The sequence below is a fragment of the Lissotriton helveticus genome, chromosome 3_1 (genome assembly GCF_964261635.1).
Source record: "Lissotriton helveticus chromosome 3_1, aLisHel1.1, whole genome shotgun sequence".
Taxonomy (NCBI): domain Eukaryota; kingdom Metazoa; phylum Chordata; class Amphibia; order Caudata; family Salamandridae; genus Lissotriton; species Lissotriton helveticus.
The window spans coordinates 243,549,735-243,570,981 of NC_136061.1; the positions used below are offsets into that span (position 1 = coordinate 243,549,735).

At 45.8% G+C, this 21,247-nt stretch overlaps 1 protein-coding gene across 8 annotated transcripts in view; it reads left to right on the top strand.

Moving 5' to 3' along the window:
- Positions 1-21,247, top strand: part of NF1 (neurofibromin 1) — a 2,143,703-nt gene that overhangs the window by 563,497 nt on the left and 1,558,959 nt on the right. For all 8 annotated transcript variants that reach the window (XM_078679713.1, XM_078679719.1, XM_078679717.1 and 5 more), the window contains exon 11: positions 19,448-19,522. In XM_078679713.1, the coding sequence (XP_078535839.1) occupies positions 19,448-19,522 (75 nt within the window). The remainder of the gene's footprint in view (positions 1-19,447; positions 19,523-21,247) is intronic.

Genomic DNA, 21,247 nt, shown 5'->3' on the forward strand with positions numbered 1-21,247 from the left:
TGTCAATGAAATGCTAGTACTCAGCATATCAAACATGAAAAAGGTCTATGACATAACTGTGTATGCAAAATAAGCTGCAACAGCCTCCAATAGGAAGTCACCGTCTTCATCCGAAAACAGTTCAGCCATCCAATTTAAAAGCGGAAAAGAACATACGTGCTCTCCCAGCACCGGATCCTCTATCACCATCAGAGGACAGCTCGGTGGGTTTTCAAGAAAGCTCTGTTCCAAGAAAGACTGTGCTGCCGCCAGTAAATTCCAGGGACCAAGTAGTCCATGCATCAATGCCACAGCCATAATCCTTTCGCCAGGACAAACCAACTCGTGAGTAATGATAGGAGTCATCAGCTGATTAAAGTCGACGTCAGGAGAAACCGGTCCGCAGAGACACAAATCAATGGCCCAATCGAAATCACAGGTCAGGCAGTGAAATACAGGCTGGACACAGGTGAAGTAGGAGAATCGAAAAGATAATCCATATGCCGTGCTTAATATCGCCAACGGCATTGTGCCATAATATTCTAGCATGCGATTGCGAAACAGTGTCAGCAGCTGCAGGGTGGGAGGTTGCATAGGAGGGACATCCATATTTAAAAATGTAAAAAAGCACAAGAGCGTCTGCTGGTAATGCAAGTAAAAATGCCAATCCACGAACCAGAGTGGAGAAAATAGAATGAAAGGAAGCAGGGATGACTCCAAAGATTTTCTCAAATGAAGTCACGAGACCACTGGTAACAACTTTAAAAAAGTGCGCCAGGGCCTTTGTGGAGGATGCGTTAAAGATAGTCGGAACCATCTTGCTGAAATTGAAAGGCAAATCTGAATTGAAAAGGGTCTGCACCTCTGTACGGGTGTTCGCTATGTGAAGCACGAAAGTTTCACGGGCCGAACTCAAGGCCACCTCTCTCTGAGACAAAAGAGCTCTTATTCTTGCCATGCCGTTGAAATCTGTCCCAAGGTTGGTATTTGTGGCCAGATTGAAAACTCCCTATGTTCATGTGTGGGAGGAAATAGAACATTTCTGCAGCAAAAAACCCGTTCACTTACTGTTACGATAAAAGGAATACTTTTAATTAACTCAGAACAATCTTCATTATTGAGCATCAAATAACTACCATTTTCCAACAACTTGAACGTGGGGATGATAGCAGGAACTGGCGTGCCTTGCAACACGCAAGCCATATTTGGTCGGTGTTTGTTGCATGAACCGTGTAACTGTATGTGCCTACACATTAGTGAATGATCTGGCGTCTCAGTGCATTCCTCTCCATTCAGATAAACTTCTTGATCATCTTTGAAACATCTGTATGTGTATGGAAGCGACCAGACCTCATGAAGAAAAGCACTACCTAAAGGTTCATAACGACCTATTGGTATATATTTCATACAATTTGAAAACTTGTATAAAGCAAAAGGCAGCGTTATTAAACCGTGGATAAGGCACGTTGCCAAAAAACCCGCAATCCTCTGCTGATGATGTCACTGAGCATGTCATGAATGATGTAATATGTGACATCAGCAGTGGATTACGGGTAATAGTATCTCTAGTTTACTCCCCTATAGCTGTCTTTCTTTTAACATAAGTGTCTGTTTCCTTCCCTTATACTTAGTGTTTTTGGTTCGCTTCCGGTTCGCGTACCGGCGAGCGAACTGGGAAGCGAACTAAGAGAAATAGAGGTTGGCACAGTTCCAAATATTGTACCAATTTTTTAATAACGGGGAGGTAGTTCTGAAAACTTTTTTTTTTTATTGTTTTTGTTGTTTTATATTTTTTTTATTATTTTTCGGAACATTTTTTTACTTTTTTTGAATTTTTCTGAACAGTTTTATATTTTTTTGGGTTTTTCTTGGAGGGGGCAATGAAAACGATTCATTGTAAAGGGCTCAACAGGAGCAACAAAACAAAAAAAGAAGTATTTATTATTTTGGGCGTTTCGTACAAACTTGCATATGATAGTCAATAGCTCTGTTGATCAGAGTGATGCTTCTTTCTCCGTAGGAAATGAATCCATCGCAAAATACGCAGATGTGTTTTACTTCACCAAATTTCATTTGTATATTTGGCACCATCTCCCTGCCCTCTGGTCCCGTTACTTCCGGTACAACAGATCTTCTGGCCATAATAGGGAGATTATCTAGGTCGTTCCGAAACTGTGCAGCACTGTAGTTGTTAGGATGCCACCTAGTCATATGGCGATGCATTGTGTAGTTTCCGAAACTGTATTTTTTCTCGGTTCCTCTGGACAGTCTATCTTGACATATAAGGCAAGTTACGTATCTTGCATTTACTTTTTTCTGACCTTTGGGAATTTTAAAAAATTGCCAAATGAAGTTTTCTTTCCGGTGAGACGTCCTGGGCTGCTCAGGCAAAAACTGCCTCTCTTCGTGCTCGTCGTCCTGTTCCTCTTCTTCCTCTTCTTGTTGAATTATAACTTGAGCAGGTGGTCCACTCTTCCTTGGATGTGGTGGAGGTGGTGGGGAAGCACCAGCTGAAGCTACTAAAGAAGCCATTGCTCAGTGATCACAAAGGGTCTTTCTCTCACAATGATGAAAGTCAGAGTGAGGAAAGAAGGAGGGATTTTCATCATTTGGGAAAAACAAGAGTTCTCAACCAATCAAAAGTGTTCATTTTAGATTATATGACCTAGTCTTACATCATTAGGAAACCAAAAGTGAAATGAACCAATGAAAAGTGTTATTACCAAGTCACATGACTTGCTGTGTTTACGTTAAGCGCTTTGCAGGGCCTCCCGGTTTGCTTCCAGAAACCTGCGCTTTGCGACTCGCTTCGCGTACCAGTTCGCTAACGTAGCACGTCATATGACGTATCACGCGACAACGTGAAACGTCATGCGGACGGGAGGCGTCACGATGTTGTTTTCTAACGCGGCACTTGCGGTAAAGAAACGTTTACCGGCTCGCGGTCTATTTCGCGGCATCAAGGTCAGCTAACGGGAAGCTTCCCGATTCGCGAAGCGGGAACGAAGAAAAAAAAATATTTAAAAAAAAAATTATTCATAAACATATAAAATATATTTTTGGATTTAAAGAAGAATACATTTTACAGCTACAGATATTAGCTGTTAAAAAACCAATGAAATTCACAGAAAAAACCATAGGTTATAGACCATATATAGTTAGGAATTAGCATTTACAAAACCTTGAAAATTCACTGAAAAAACCATAGGTTATAGACCATATATAGTTAGGAATTAGCATTTAGAAAACCTTATTTTACTCACACAAAACCATTGAAATTCCATATATAGTTAGTTGCACTAACTATATATCGCGCACCCGCAATCCACTGCTGATGATGTCACATATTACATCATTCATGACATGGTCAGTGACATCACTGATGACATCACTGATGACATCTCAAATGACATCACTGATGACATCATCTAGTGTCTGTGTGTTTTTGTAAAGTTTAAATACGTTTTACATATGGAAGAATGAGTGGATGTATGGAAGACTGAGTGTGTGTGTGGCTGGCTGGGAGGTGTGTGACTCTGTGCATATCAATGTGTACTTGTATCAGTGATTGTATAAGAGAGTAAGTATGTGTTAGTATATGTGTGAAAAGTATGGTGTTCTGTGTTTAACTATAGATGAGGAAATCGAAGTGTGATTGATTCTTCACAGGACTGACTAGGTGTATGAGTGCATATGATAGTGTTCTAATAATAACTGACTGTATGTATGAGTAATTGTATGGGTGAATGAGTGAATGTGTGTGTAGACGTACGAATCAGTGAGTGCGTATGTAGTAACTGGTATTGGTGTGTCATGATGTCATCAGTGATGTCATTTGAGATGTCATCAGTGATGTCATTTCAGATGTCATTAGTGATGTCATCAGTGATGTCACTGAAGTATGGTGTTCTGTGTTTAACTGTATAGATGAAGAAATGGAAGTGTGATTGATTCTTTACAGGACTGACTTGGTGTGTGACTGTCTGCATAGGTGTATGAGTGCATATGATAGTGTTGTAATAATGAGTGACTGTATGTATGAGTGATTGTATGGGTGAATGAGTGAATGTGTGTGTAGACGTAGGAATCAGTGAGTGCGTATGTAGTAACTGGTATTGGTGTGTCATGATGTCATCAGTGATGTCATTTGAGATGCCATCAGTGATGTCATTTGAGATGTCATCAGTGATGTCACTGACCATGTCATGAATGATGTAATATGTGACATCATCAGCAGTGGATTGCGGGTGCGCGATATATAGTTAGTGCAACTAACTATATATGGAATTTCAATGGTTTTGTGTGAGTAAAATAAGGTTTTCTAAATGCTAATTCCTAACTATATATGGTCTATAACCTATGGTTTTTTCAGTGAATATATATATATATATATATATATATATATATATATATATATATTTTTTTTTTTATTATTAAAAACAACAGTTAAATGGACGTTGCAGTTAAAACGTGTATTATTTTAAACTAACCCTGAGATTCACTAGTTATAGTTATATCAAGTAACTATAACTAGCGCACCTGCCTTGCACAGTGTTGTAGCAATGGTGTCTTCTCCGATGTTGCAGTGATGCTATCAACGATATCTGGCAAGGGCTCGACTTAGAGTTATAGTTTGGCAGCATGAATCCTTTACTGGATTCACATGCTGTGCATTATTCCGCCATCTAGTGGTTGGTTCCGGAATTGTCTTTGTGTTTTTTGTTGTTTGTTTTGGTCTCCCTTACCCACCATTTTGTGCCAGGTACATCCCCTGTGCGATCCTGAGGTCGAAGTGCGTGGTGGCCATCTTCAGATTCTTTTTTTCACTGTTGGGTCTGGAAGTAAGACAGGAAGCTCTAAAGATTTTTCAGATTTTCCCCCAAAAACTTCAAGAAAACCGAAAAAAGGTTACAGCGAATCTCATCGTTCATAGGTGACGTAACCGGGGACAAGATTAGAGCTCCAACTACGACACCACAGAGGACCTCGTCAGTCCACAAATGGCAAGGTAGGGTCCATGGAAAATACCCCCATGACCCTATGTTTCAGGCAGATTGCTCCTCACGCTGCACAGCTAGCACCACCTCTTGTGCCCGTGTTCTTCCTCCTGCTGCTGCTGCCGTGAGTGCAAGTTTGAGCCTCCTGTGCCCGCTCTCGTTTTTTTCGGTTGTCGCTGTTTTACCCACACTTCTGGGCTATTGTTTGCCTCCTGTGGGACTTTTCCTGTATTTTCTTGGCGTTCTGCCCCCTCCCCCGAAGCTCTCTGTTTCCTTCCCCCATAGCTCTCGGATTGTTTTTTCCCGCCCCTGCACCCCCTGCGCCCGCCATCCTCACTTGCCCATTCGCCCTCTCACCCTCCTCCCAGCTGCTCCTCCATCCCACCTCCCCTTCTTAATGGCTGCCTCTGCGCAGCCGTGCCGAAGGCTCGCCTAAGGAAAGTCCGTCTGCGCCCGTCCACGACTGTGCCCAACACCAGACCCCCTGCCCCCACGGGCGCCTCGACACCAGACGCCGCTACAACGCCAACCTCCTCCAAGCACTCAACACTGGCCGATCAACCACCTGCTTCCAGGCCACCGTCGAACAGCTGCACTTCCAGATCCACATCGATCCCAAGGCCTCCCTCAAAGGAACCCTCGTCTACAGGGCCCCCGGATCCCGACCACAGTTCAGCGACTCAATCACAGATTTATTCAGCACGCACGCATTGGCCTACACAGACTACATCCTCCTCAGAGACCTGAACTTCCACCTCGAACGTAAACAGCAACTCCACCACCCTGCTCGCCACCCTCGGACTCAAACAACTCATCACAACACTCACCCACTCAGCCGGACACACGCTCGACCCCATCTTTTCTGCCAGCAACCACGTCACCTTTAGCCACACCACCGAACTCCACTGGACCGACCACCACTGCCTCCACTTCTTCATCAAGAAAAACACTGCACACAACCACCTGCAACTAATCCCCCACCGCAGCTGGAACAAGGTCACCGAAGACCAGCTACTCACCACCCTCGGCCTGGAACCGCCGTCCGACCACACCGACACAGACGCACGAAACCTCAGGCAATGGATCGATGACAGCGCCAACACCCTCGCCCCAAGAAACCCTCCAACAGACGCACCGACAGAAGGGCTATCTGTTTCACCACCGACATCCAAGCTGACCTGCAGGAGACTTGAGAAGAAGTGGCGCCACGAACAGACACCGGACAGCCACACAGCCCTCAAGAACGCCAGCTGCAGACACCACCAACTTAGTCGAACCGCCAAAAGGACCTCCTTCAAGGAACGCATCGACAACAACTCTCACAACAGCAAAGAGCTCTTCACCATCGTGAAGGAACTCGCCAACCCCAGCTCCAGCTCTGACATCCTGCCGCCACAGACCTCTGCGACTCGCTAGCCACCTTCTTCCACCGCAAGATCATAGACAACCACGACAGCTTCAACACTCTGACCCCCCCTGCCCCCGACAGCCGCCAACACCTCAGACTCCCCGCCGCCCAGCCACACCGGCCTCCTGATCTCCTGGAACCATGTCAATGGCGACGAGACCATCAAAACTATGAACACCATCCACTCTGGCTCACGGCTTACCCCTGCCCCCACCACATCTTCAACAATGCGAGCTCCATCATCGCACACCAACTCCGGAAGATCATCAACCGCTCCTTCGAGCCCGCCACCTTCCCAGAGAGCTGGAAACACGCCGAGATGAACGCCCTACTCAAGAAACGAAAGGCGGACCCAACGGACCTCAAAAACGTCCAGCCTATCTCCCTGTTCCCGTTCCTGGCGAAAGTTATAGAGAAGATCACTAACAGACAACTGACCCGCTTCCTCGAAGAGAACAACACCCTGGACTAATTCCCAATCCGGATTCGACAGCAACCGCAGCTCCGAAACCGCTCTCATCGCCGCCACCAACGACATCAGGACCCTGCTGGACAACGGCGAAACTGCGGCCCTCATCCTCTTAGACCTCTTGGCCGCCTTCGAAACAGTCTGCCACCACACCCTACGCAGACACTCCTACACACCGCGGGGATCCGCGACACTGCCCTGGACTGGATCACCTCCTTCCTCACCGACAGAACCCAGAGAGTCCGCCTCCCTCCATCCCGATTCCAAACCATCAAGATCACCTGCGGTGTAACGCAAGGATCATCCCTCAGCCTGACCCACTTCATCGTCTACATGACACCGCTCGCCAACATCGTCTGATTGCACGCCCTCAACATTGTCTCATACGCTGACAACACCCAGCTGATCCTCTCCCTCACCAAGGACCTCACCACCACCAAGACTAACTTCCACGATGGAATGAAGGCCGTCTCCGAATTGATGAAGAACAGCCGACTGAAGCTGAACTCGGACAAGACGGAGGTCCTCATCCTCTGCTCCACCCCTTCCGCCTGGGAGTAACTCCTGCTGGCCGGCATTGCTATGAGCTGCACCAACACCCACTGACCACGCACGAAACCTGGGGTTCATCCTGGACGCATCCCTGTCAATGACCCAGCAATTTAACGCCGTATCCCCTCCTGCTTCAACGCCCTCCGCATGCTTTGCAAGATCTACAGATGGATCCCCACCGAAACCAGAAAGACGGTCACCCAGACCCTCGTCACCAGCAGGCTAAACTACGGTAAAGCCCTCTATGTGGGAACCACAGCCAAATTCCACAAAAGACTTCAACGTATCCAGAATGCCTCCGCACGCCTCGTCCTCAACATCCCCCACCACAGCCACATCACTGCCCACTTTAGAGACCTGCACTGACTCCCGGTCAATAAGATTATCACCTTCAAATTCCTTACCCACGCTCACAAAGCACTCCACGACGCCGGCCCAACATTCCTCAACAAACGACTCACCTTCTACACTCCCAACTGCCAGCTTCGGTCCGCTGACCTCTCCCTCGCCACCGTCCCACGCATCAACCAAACTACCACCAGCGGCAGATCTTTCTCCAACCTCACCACCAAGACCTTTTTCCCACCTCGCCGCCAAGACATGGAACACCCACCCTACCCACCTGAGACTGATCCAGGACCTGCTGAACTTCAAGAGACTTCTCAAGACCGGATTGTTCGAGCAGTAGCGGTTCCCCCCTCCTTTAGCACCTTGAGACCCTTGCGGGTGAGAAGTGCGCTCTACAAATGTTTGATTGATTGATATCCCTTTCAAGTTTTGTCCCAAGTGCCCCCACAAGTACGCTCAATGCGACCCACATGACGTCTGCACCTCTGCCTGCCCAAAGACCATCAGGACAAGGGCTGTGAGGCCTGCGTGGGGTTCCTGTCAAACACTCAGAACCCGCCGAAAACAAAAAGAGAGTCCCACTATGCCACGATGTCACAGACCGCAAAGAAAACATCCCTCAGAGACCTGAGTTTCTCCACTGACGTGGAAGAACGTTGATTACTAGCAGAATCGACGCACGAGGGATCGGACGTTGACATTCTAGGAGGAGACGCTGTTTCCTCCTGGAAACCCTAGGCCCTGCCATCAAGGGGACTCAGGACCTGCCAATGCTTCCTAGCATTCTGGCTCAAGGCAAAAAAGCCTTCAAGGAACCAGCTTCAAGCAAGGGGTTAACACCCAGGGAAGAGAAGAAATACAAGGCCTCCTAAAAAGACCCTAAATATATTCAGGGAAACGCAGTGCCTGATTCAATTATTGTCACCACAGACAGAAGGAGAGCTAATGCTGTCTCCAATACCAGCCCTTCAACAGAGGAGAGTAAGAGAGCTGACAAGAAAAAAGAGAAAAATGGAAAAGGAAGCTGCAACACAGTGGCACATCGCAAATTCCAATACCCTACTAAACCGGCACGGCCACCAACAGTGGGACGACATAGAGGAGCTTCTTAAACTCCCCGAAGAGGACAAGAAAAGAGCAAAGTCTATTGTCCAGGAAGGCAAAAACATGTCAAATACATGCCTTAAGTCAGCTCTTGATGTAGTAGACACTGACAGTTAGCAAATGTGCACAGGCACCATCCTCAGAAGACCTGCCTGGCTCAGAATATCAGGTTTCAACTAGAAGGTTCAAACCTCCATCATCAATAGACCATTCACTGGGGAAGCACTTTTTGGAAAAGAATTGGATGTATCCCTTCAACAGATTAAAAAGGACAACGAGACTGCGAGGGCGATGGGAGCCCTACAGCAGAGAGGTTCCTTTAAAAGAGTTGGTTTCAACAGAAAGGCCACAGGAAGAGGGACATTTGGTCAGGAACCGCAAATGTTACAGCAACCGCAGGGTCAAAACCCAAGTCAGGAGGCAAGCTATCAAGGTTGGCAACAACAGCAGAATCAGCAGTTTTGGGGGAGACGCAAGGGCCAAACCTCTGGAGAAAGAGGAAATGGCTTTAACTGACTCGCTCACAAAAAAAAACCGACACAAAATACCAATGGGGGAAGAATATCCCTTTACCTCAAACAGTGGAAAAATATCACAACGTACAATTGGATATTAATTTTGGAAGTACGGGTATTGCATAGAGCTCACAAAAACATCACCTGCAAACCCACCAAAAACAAGAAAATTCCTGAAATCAGAACTGACACAGCTAAATTCAGAGATCAAGGAACTATTCCAAAAACAAGCAATAGAAGTAGTACCAAAGCAGGAATGGTTCAAAGGAAACTACTCCCCATACTTCCTAATATCCAAACCGGATCTGACTCTAAGGCCAATCCTGGACCTGAGGTTCATAAACAGGTTCATACTAACACAATGCTTCAAATGTGCACTCTTCAAGAAATAATACCTCAAATTCAAAAGGGAGACTACCTGGCAACAATAGAGCTCAAGGACGCCTACTTGCATATCCCTATGAACAAAAAGCACAGAAAGTACCTGCGGTTCCTACATAATGGAACACATTTCCCAATTCAAGGTCCTTCCCATAGGGATTAAATCAGCCCCACGTGTCTTCACAAAGTGCCTAGCCGCAGTTGCGGCACACCTAAGAAGGGAACAAATCCACGTCTATCCCTATCTGGATGACTGGCTCAAAGCAAACATGCCACAATCATGTTCAAACAGCCATCCAAACGCTACAGGTACTGGGTTTCTCAATAAACCACAAAAATCCTCAACAAAACCAGTAAGGGAAAAAACCTTCCTGGGAGCAAGATTAAACTCAAGGAGTGCAAGAGCGTACCCCACGCAAACAAGGATACAGGCTATCCATCAAGAAGCGACCCTCTTCCTGAGGGGACAATCTCTGACAGTGAGGAAGGTCATGAAACTGATGGGCATGATTATTATTATTATTATTATTGCGGGTTTCTAACGCGCTAGAATCGACTCCCGAAGGAGTATCTCTGCGCTATAGACCGCTGGGGAACCCGTCCTGGCTTTCTCTGTGAGATGGTCCCTACTGGGTATCTCCAAGGTGAAACAAGGCATCCCCGGCGTATGTGGGGGGCCGTTGTGGAGATGAGACAAGCTAATGCCCAGAGTTGCCGAGTGTGATCCCTAGTTAGAGTAGGCACCGAGGCGAGAATTATCGAGTCCGCTGACCCTGGTCCAAGACCCTGCCGGGTCGGGAATTGAACCCTGTTCCCAGGCCGTCCTCTGCTCCCGGGTCTGCCGCCTCTAACCAGTGAGCCACACCACACCACTGGCATCATGAATCCTACTTATCCCTTATGCCCGCCTGCACATGTGCCCATTCCTGGAATGGGTTACCAACAGCTAGTCTCAGGCCAGAGGAAGTTGGGAGGATCTAGTGGTTGTTACACAAAAGGTGCAAGCAGAGATACAATTGTGAACATCCAACAACATAGCACAGGGGAGACCTTTCAGGAACCCAACTCCATCTGTGACAATCACCACATTCGCTTCCCTCAACGGTTGGGTAGCACACTATAACCAGCTGAAAGTACATTGTCAATGGAACAAACATGATTCCATAAAACACATCAACTTCCTGGAGATGAAAACTGTCTTTCTTGCACTGAAAGCATTCCAAAAGCACGTGCAGGGGAAGACTATCCTAATCCAAACATACAATACAACAACTATGTTCTATCTGAACAAGAAGGGTGGTACCAAGTCCTTTCTCCTGAGCAAACTTGTACTTGAAATCTGGCAATGGGCAGCAGCTCAAGGAATTAACCTAGAAACAATACATCTACCAGAAGTAGACAACATTACAACGGACCAGCTGAGCAGACAGAACAACTGCTCCAACGAATGGGAGTTGAAACAAGAAACAGTACAATACCTTTTCAACTTCTGGGGAACACATATGTTAGACCTGTTTGCAACAGTGCAGAACAAGAAAGGCCATCTCTTTGCCTCAAGGTTTCCACCCTCAAAGGGGAATGCGCTTTCACTCAACTGGTCACAGACATTTGCTTATGCCTTTCCACCAATACCCCTGATGCAAAGAGTTTTAGAAAAAGCAAATCACCCAGTAACAAACATAATTCTATTTGCCCATCAATGGCCAAGTAAACTTGGTACTAAACCCAGTTGCAACTATCCAAAGGGAAAAAGATCAAAATCAAAGCAGACAAGGACCTGCTAATAATGTAACAAGGCCAAATCTTTCACCCGGAACCAGGAACTCTGAATATGGCACCTTGACACCTGAGTACATAGAATTTGCCCACCTGCCTGTACGAACAATGGAAATTCTAAAAGAGGCAAGGAAACAGTTAACAAGAAAATGCTATGCAGCAAAATGGAAGTGATATACCACCTGCTGCACCCTTAGCAATAATCAGTTCAATCAACTCACAAGAAACGGTAAGCGCGTACCTAACTGACCTCTTGGACAACATCAACTACTCAAGCATAAAGGTGCAGTTTGCTGCCAAAGTAGCATACACAAGAGGGAAAGCATGCAAAATCTTCTTCACAAGTCCTGTAATTAAAAGGTTTTTAGAAAGATCAAAAATAATTTACCCACCTAGAGCAGCCCCAGTACCCACATGGAGCCAAAATACAGTACTTGCTCAACTAATTGCAAAAACCTGTACGAACAATGGAAATTCTAAAAGAGGCAAGGAAACAGTTAACAAGAAAATGCTATGCAGCAAAATGGAAGCGATATACCACCTGCTGCACCCTTAGCAATAATCAGTTCAATCAACTCACAAGAAACGGTAATCGCGTACCTAACTGACCTCTTGGACAACATCAACTACTCAAGCATAAAGGTGCAGCTTGCTGCCAAAGTAGCATACACAAGAGGGAAAGCATGCAAAATCTTCTTCACAAGACCTGTAATTAAAAGGTTTTTAGAAAGATCAAAAATAATTTACCCACCTAGAGCAGCCCCAGTACCCACATGGAGCCAAAATACAGTACTTGCTCAACTAATTGCAAAACCCTTTGAGTCCATGTCATGCATGCAGCGGACCTCAAACACATTACCCTAAAAACAGCATTTCTTATTGCTATTACCTCCCTACGGAGAGTAAGTGAGGTACAAGCTTTAACAATACATGAACCATACTTGCAAATCCACAAAGATAAAGTAATCTTAAAGACGAACCCACACTTCTTACCAGAGGTGGTATAAAAATATCACTTGGATCAAAATATCATCCTGACGGTTTTCTTAAAAAAACAAAAACTAAAGGAGAAAGAAGCCTCCATACCCAGGATGTAAGGAGGGCGTTGTATTATCTACAAAAAAATGAAGAAATCCACAAAACAGGTGTTTGTCGCCTATGCACATACCAACACAGGATCACCAGTCACAAAGGCTACAATTGCACGATGCATTGTACAAACCATCCGATTATGTTGTGCCAATGCCAAGAATTAACAAACAAATCGACTAATAGCTCACTCCACTAGAAAGAAGGGAGCAACCTTAGCTTTCACGGCCAATGTAACCATTGACACTTTTTGTGCAGCAGCAACATGGACATCTGCGCACACTTTTACAAAACATTACTGTGTAGATATACAAATGAGAAAGGAAGCTCAAATTGGACAAATGGGCTTTAACACCTTTTTGCAAGGTCTTCCGCTTATCCCACCCTCCCAAACACAGGAGAATCTAACGCACAGCATGTGAATCCAGAAAAGGATTCACACTGCAAACCGAAATGCTTACTTAACAGTAGGAGTAGATTTTTAGCTTAAAGAATTTTCTGGATTCAAATCCCATCCGGCCTCCCCTACCAGGAAAGCAAATAGGTGTGGAAGCAAATGATTACATCAGTTATTTAATAACCATCTCAAGGACTAAAAATTTAAAAAAAGAACAAAGAAAAAATTATCCAAAGATGGCGACCACGCACGCCGACCAACAGGATACCGCTTAATGTCACATGGGAGATGTACCTGGCACCAAATGGTAGTCGACTGTGCCCGAAAAAAAAAAAACGAAGACAATTCCGGACCCAACCACTAGATGGCAGAATAATGCACAGCATGTGGATCCAGAAAATTCTTCAAGCTGCAAAACTCCTCCTACTTGTAAGTAACCATTTTGTTACTTGCTGCCAGGCCAAGCGCCCAACCACATGTGGGCGCCTAACCCCACACCCGCCACATCCTTGGTTTTGTTTCCCTCCTAGGGTCATGGACTCTGACCCAGGAGACTTTCTGTGTTTTTTTTCTGGGGGAGGAGGTTGCTGCCACTCTCCTTGCAACCCCCACAACATGAAAACAATGTTTGCTGGTGCCCATACAATTTTTAGGGGCACTACCAGCAAGAAAATACATAATTAACAAGCATTTGCAATGCAATAGGTCTCGCATTTACGCAATTTTGAGCTATTGAGATTGTCAATGACTATGTATTTTTTTTTGTTTTTGTTTTTTAAAACATAAATAAAAGGCACTGTCATTTATAATGCCAATAGCTCAAACTCGCGTAAATGTGAGACCTATTGCATTGCAAATGCTTGTTATATTTTGAATCCATTTCACAGGGGAACAAAAAATAAAGGAAAGTGGGAAAGAGGCTGAGATCTATTCCTTGAAGTCACAGTTTTCAGTAAGTGAGGAAAAGCTCATCATAAAGAGGGAGACTAAGCGGAAGAATGAGAGAGGGGCAGCTGCCAGTGGCAGAGCATAAGTGGACACTGCCCTTGTATCCTCTCTGCCCGCCACGCCCGTCCCGAACTGCCAGGAACGCCGAGCCTTCTCTCAAAGTTCGAGTCTGGCAGGAGACTCAAACATCCTGTGATTCTGGGAAAATTACTCAATTTTCTGGGCCTAAAAATTAATGTATCCGTGTGTAATACAACTGGTGCTCACGTGGAGCGCTTTCATACTTTCGGGTCAAGTACACGCTATATAGAACTGCAAAAAAAGTGTACTCCGACCTTATTTTCTATTTCTGGTCAGCTCCTGGCACCAGTTTAAGCTTTCTCTTGGGAATCGCGCGCCCTGTCTGTAATTGGTCTTTGCCTGCCCCTAGGGGGCGGGCTTTGTGGACACCAGGTGGTCTTAAGTGGCTTACGCTGTGAGAAACGGTTTGCTGCTGCTTGGTTCGTGCACCGTTAAAAGCAGAGGAGCCATGAGCATGGTGAGGGTTGCGACGTCTATGCTGAGGGGGGAGGAGGGACAGAGTGTGGCAAGGCCCCCGTGTCCCTGGCTGGAAGGTTTTGCTCCTATTCCTGGCTGTTATAACCCGCTCCTGCGTGTTTGGTCAGCCAGGTCGGGGTGTGGTGAGCATGGCTTGGTCGGAGTGCTGCGCATGAAGGCTGCATAGGTGGGCCCATGGGTGTAGGGACTGGGGGACTTACCCCCCCACCCCCCTTATTTTGTTGGGTGTAGATGGCACAAGGTACAAGCGAGAGGGGCCAGGGTGGCTGAAGTTTAAAGACAGCGATTTCTTCAGAAATACGAGTCTAACTTCAGGCGTTATCTTTGAAACAGCCTCACCATAAGACAATTGGCCGAGCCGTAATTGTAGAGCCACTTTCATTCTAGTTGGTGCTCACAATGTCAGGTGGTAAGTATACATGTGACCAATGTTGTCCATGCAGTAGCTGTAAAAGGCACTTCTAAACCGAAGTTGTTTGGCTACCAGGGATGTAATATCAGTGGGGTATTGAGCGGGGATTCTAGTCTGATGGCACCTTGTTCAGAATCCTTGTGCCTCCTCTGGAGTGGGTGGATTTACACAGGGATTTAAGGGGGATGAAAAAAACTGTAGGACTCTGAGACGTGGCCGATCTAATTAAGGACGTTGCTTAAAAACACGCAAGTTCAAGTCTGCGCTTAGCATAGTTTGCCACTCTACTGGTATTTTGTTGCTTCTGTCATTGCCTTCAGATATATACTACAACAAGTAACATTAGAGCTACAACGAGCCAGGACTATTGGCTTTGTCAATGCTTGTTAGTTTCATTACATTTCCAGTAATGCAGTGCACAACCCGTGGTCCGCGTGTAGACTCTCTAGGCTGTAATGTGTTTGTCTTGCTAACGTGGGTCCTCCCCCCCACTTCCTCCTTATGCGTGTCCCACGCTGCCCAAGCTCTAAAGTTTCCATGAGCCGGCTGCCTCGCTCTCCCCCATAAGATGCAGCAGATCGAGGTTGTCCATGAGTCACACCAACAAGTGCGCAGTGGGAGCGTGTGAGCGGGCGAGGGAGAGAGGAGACTCCATGCACGTGCACATCGGATGTCCGTGCGCGCACATGGGTTGTCTCCCTTCGCTAGCAAAAGCCACAATAGAGTCTCGCCAAGGTGATCAGCGCATGCGCTGCGTTCGCTAGGCGAGACCTAAAAAATGGTCTAGGGCAATGCTTCCCAAACTTGTCGGGACCACAACATGATTTTTAGATCAAACTTTCGCAACTCACCTCTCTTTAATGGACATGAGGTGGGCAGTTTTTTTAATGTACTTAAAGCATTGTGTGATGGTGCACTGTCATGTACAGACAACACTTTTTCCATTGAAATGGGCAAAACATTTTCAGACATGCTGTCTTACTGTTAACACTATAGGCACACAAATGATAATGTAAGAAAATCGGGTTTCTGTGAAAATTATCATTAGTACATCACCAAATAAAGTATCTTGGTTTGTTTTGATTCGATTAAAATACCCAGCACACTTAAGATTAAAAAAAAGGACTTTATTTATGCTGAATACATACTGTTTATTCACAAGTGTTTACGTTTTGATATGTGCTTTCCTTTTTTTTTTGTTTTTAATCCTACTGCCTTTTCTTTTCACAATCCCTCTACTCATCAAGATTGTCACATAATTCACTTTACTTTTCTTTGTCTGACTGCAATGCGAGAGGAGTTTGTAAACACCAGTACTTATGTTAATAAAAAAAAACAATTTGTCAGAAAATATCGCCTTACATTTGACCTCTGTCTTTGAAGCCAGTATATGTGACAAGATAAATACAGAGTTTAAATGCATCTTTTTTTTTTACTTGGACTTTTGCGACCAACAGTCAAAGAAACACTGCCATAGTGCCTTATAGGGTGGTCCTTGTCGGAGCAGTGAATAATAATTTAAAATGATATGCCTCTCTGGGGCAACCACACAATTGTTTAATGTTTGGGGCTGCCAGGGAAACCACAAGGCCCCTGATGACCTCCACCCAGCATTCATAGGGTTGTAGCCAGTAAGTTTTATTAAGTGCTCACCTGTGGCACCCACATTTCTGTTTTCGTTGGGGGCTGCGTGAGGAGGGGCCGCAGGGCCCCTCAGTCACTGCTGATTCCCGGGCGTGATCCTGCCACTTAGTTTATTTGTGGGTGCCCTGGGCACTCACAATGAATCTTATTTTGGCAGCAGGGAGAGGCCCAAGCACTCCACGGCGCCAGCTGGCTCACCAGCAAGCACCATACTGTTTGCTGGTGGGAGCCGGCTCCATTACCTTGTTCCTACCCGTGCAGCTTTTTTTCTCTGCTCACACCGGGACAACGTTGTATTCCCTGGCTAGAATAGATGTCTGGTCTCTGACTATACTCTTTGGGGCAGGGACCAGCAGGGTCTCCGAAGATGGGGTCCCCAGGACTTTGCAACCGTGCTCCGGAGAATGGGGTTCCTGAAGCCGATCTTGTGGGGGAGGTGGGGCGAACGCATATCTCCTACCACAAAAAACTACACTGAATACACTAGCCCCTGGAATGGGTTTCCCAGGGTCTCTTTGAGAGTTGGGGGTCTGTGACCCCGTTCGCCTGAGGGATTTGGTCCATGGGGCCTCTACGAGGATGGGCACGGGGCACGGCATACCCCCATTTCATTCTATAAATACCGTCCTCACGATGGCTGGGGAATAAAAAACACAGCTGACCGCCATTTATTTTAGCGGATCCGTGGATTGTCTGCTGGTTAGTGGTGCTAATTTAAAGGAAAAAAATCCTTTTTGGCCCTGGAATCTTCCTTGCATGACACTAGGGCTCATATGTTTATTTACTTATTTAATTTAACTCTTTTCTAGGTCAGAGTCCCTGAGTTATAAAATGGCTGCCACCACATCTTTCTTACTGTGGTAGTACCCAATCAGGCTTTATCTTGATCAGTAGTGGCTGGTACGAAACAGGGGTGGAGGGTGAAAAAAAAAAAGAAAGAAAAAATCCCTTACCACTGCATGCCGTCTCATGCGCAATTAAGTGCACATATCAGTCCTCCACCCTGCTTGCTGTGATACCAGCCAAGCCCCAAAACTGTTTTCGGCAAGGCAAAATAAAATAATAATAACAGCGAGTTATCATTTTATTTGTATTTTTTTACACTGTTGTTATGCGATTTTATATAGCGCACAGCTGCCCCAGCAAAGGGTCACCCCAGCGCTGAACAAAAAACAGCAAATCAGAAAAACAACACACAACAGTCTATGATGGAAAAAGATGCGTTTTGATGGCCCTGCCGAAATCCATATAGTTTTCCATGCTGCGAATGACGGTGGGGAGCGCGTTCCAGAATCCAGCTGCCAATACACCAAAAGAATGTGTACCAGCACGCACCCACCTCACCCGTGGGGCCGCCAGATGCTGGCCAATAGACTGAAGTTGGCGGGAGGGGACGTAAGGTGTAAGCAGATTGGCCAAGATGTCTGGGGAGGAAGAATTCAAGATTTTAAAAGACATGCACAGAGTCTTGAACTTGATGAACTTTGCTACAGGCAACCAATGTAGCCGACGGATAGCATTGGAAGTAGGGCATGTCCTGGGAAGACCTAACAAGGCTCCAGCGGCAGCGTTCTGAACCCTTTGCAGTCTTGTGATCTCCACTTTGACTCCCAAGTTGAGTGAATTTGTGTAGTCCAGTCTAGACAGAATGGATGCTTTGACGTTTACCTGCCTCGTGGCCGGGTCAAAAAAACCTCAGCACTCGTTTGAGCCCCCGTAAAAGGCCAAAACTACTTTCTTTGTTTGATTCTGAAAGCTACGGGTGGCATCTACCCACACACCCAGATTTTTTACCACCTGTTAGGGAGCGGGTGCATCACCCAGTTTGGCAGGCCACCAATGCTCACTCCACAACTCAGTGTTTCTCCCGACCAGCAGGACCTCGGACTTGTTGGCTTTTAACTGAAGACAGTTGGCAGTCATCCACTCTTCTATAAACTCTAGATCCCTCTGGAACTTGCATCAGCCCTATCCTGAGTCCTCAGAGAGAGCAACTACCAACTGTGTGTCGTCTGCGTAAGACACTGCTGTGAGCCCTCTACTTTTTGCCACTGCTGCCACTGGTTGCACATATACGTTAAACAGCGTTGGGCTCAAAGCTGAGCCCTGCGGTACCCCTTGTTTGAGGGTGTGTGCCTTGGAAACAAAAGGGGGAACTGCAACCTGGAAGGTCCTGTCAGCTAAAAAGGAAACCAACCACTCTAGCAGAGCCCACGATCCCCACTGCTGAAAAGCAATGGGGCGACGCTCCTCTGCCTTAGCGGAGGAGCTGCTGCTGATCTTGATCTGTCGACTCTGTGGAGCCTCCACGGCATGAAATATCTATGTTTTGGTCCTTAATTTCCGAAAAACTACTGAAAGGATTTACACCAAATCACAAAAAGCTCACTTTCTGGACCAAGATTGTACTTTCTACCAAATTTGTATAATTCTGTTCATCAGTTTTTGCGGTATTGATGTTCAAATTTCCGATGGAATAATTTATGGGGAAATGCGTTTTGGGACCCTCCCCGGGATCCTCCCCGCGACTTCCCTTTTCTCGCCCCCCACTTAGCGTATCACCGCGAAACTTTTCAGGAAGGAGCTGAGGTGGATGAGACCCCCACCCACTCCCAATGGTGAAACATGAATGAAAGAATCACAGCTCATGAGGAGTTTGTTTAGGGTCAAAAGGGCATCTATTGCCGAATGTTAATACGTTATATTATTTTGCTATGTTCATTGTATCTTATTCAATTACCCCGCATTTGCCAGAATATTTTACAGTTCTTCTGTTGCCCCTTAGGCACATCAGTTCATTTGTTCTCATCATATTAAATTTCTGAATTCTGCATTTACTGTTTTCTTTGTATCTTTTTTCTTTCTTGTAGATCTGTTTGGCGCAGAACTCTCCACCAACATTCCATTATGTGCTCGTAAATTCATTACACAGAATAATTACTAATGTAAGTTTTTTTAATACTTTAACCATTGTTATGTTATTGAATTGCATTTGAAATATTTTGAAAGCGCTGCAATATTTTTAGTATTACCCTTTCAGTGTAACGAGAACTGATTAATACATATCTGGTAATCAGCCATCATCTTTTTCCTCTTTCCGATGCAGTGTCATAGATTGTACATGAAATACTGTGACACAAACTACAGGTTCCTTCATGCAGGCATTCTTATTAACTTGTGGTATTGTATCCTCTGGTGGTTCCATCTTTGTATCTAATGTATGATTTGCTACTATTGCTCACCTTAGTGTCTCTTGCATTGAATGTTATGTTCCCATTTGGAATTATATGCTTAAAGTGAGGAAACTATGAATGCAGTTGACCAGGACTGTGCACTAGGGAGCTGTGGCTGGAGTTTATTCATCTTGATTAAAAAACCTACCGTTTCTGCCGTCTTATGGACCTCACGTTGGGAATGAGTGGTTCATCACCCTATGCATGTTGTAAAAAACACTTTTTCTTCATATTTTCAAGTTGATTCATTGAGTCCTATTTTACTTTGTGAGGTCCCTAGAGTGCCAGGTTTCTGTTTTCATGTTTGGATCTGTGTCAACCGCATGACTATTTAGGATAATTTTTGTTTATCTGGTCTTAATCTATCTGTTCGAGGCATATGAGCTGCAGATCTCACACTTCCCATTAGATCGCCATCTGGTGTTGGGTTCGGATGCTTGCAGGTTGTTGTCTTGGAAGAAGTCTTTGTAGTCACGAGATAGGTGATACCTCCCTAGGACAATTGTGAGCATAGGCATTGACTCCATTCTTAGATTGTTTTTTTCCGCCATTGGGTTTGGATGTAACTTTTCAGCTCTGGTTCGAAATCTACTTTCTAAAGTATTTCGACACAAAAACCTCCTTAAACTTTTCAGAACAACTTTCAAACATCTCGACCTTCGACACGACTTTATCAGCCCGATTCCAGTCGTTGACGCGGGCCTTTGGGCCTATCCTCGCCGTGAGGCCTACAGCTCATGGAAAGGACGCCATTCACGAAATGCCCCCAGTGTGGAGCAAAATTTCCGCACAGTGACAATCACAAGGTCTGCAACTTGTGCTTATCACCTGAACACAATGAGTCCAGCTGTCCAGCCTGCACATCCTTTCGATCGAAGAAGACCATTCGAGATCGAAGGGCATGAAGACGCATCATGCAGAAATCAGCTCCGAAACCAGTGGACATCTTCGACGAAGGCCCAGATGTCCCAGAAGAAGATTCCTAAGATCTCAAAATCGTGTCAGAGGCAGACCACCCCGATGACTCCATCACTCCGGGTCAAAGAGTGAGTACTACTGCCCCAACCCGACCACCAAAATCAAAGGTAAAGGTCACAACTCAAAAACATACTTCAGAAGCCCCGCCTTCGAGCCCGGCTCCGAAGCAGAACGAAAACCCTTCTGGTAGCTCAGGATCGAGCAGACCGCGTGTACTGATCCCACCAGCACCTTCGGCACCGAAACCGAAAGAAGTCCAGGCTCCGAAATCTGTTCCGAAGCCATCCACTTCGAAAGACAAACCGGGCCCGAAAAATCCAAAGCCCGTAGACAAACCGGCATCAAACGTTTCCATACCGAAGAAACCAGCTTCGGCTCCGAAACCAAAATTCTGGGAGCCAAAAGCTACGTCAAAGGACTCTATACCACCTCCTGAGGCTAAAGACAAAGACCAACACC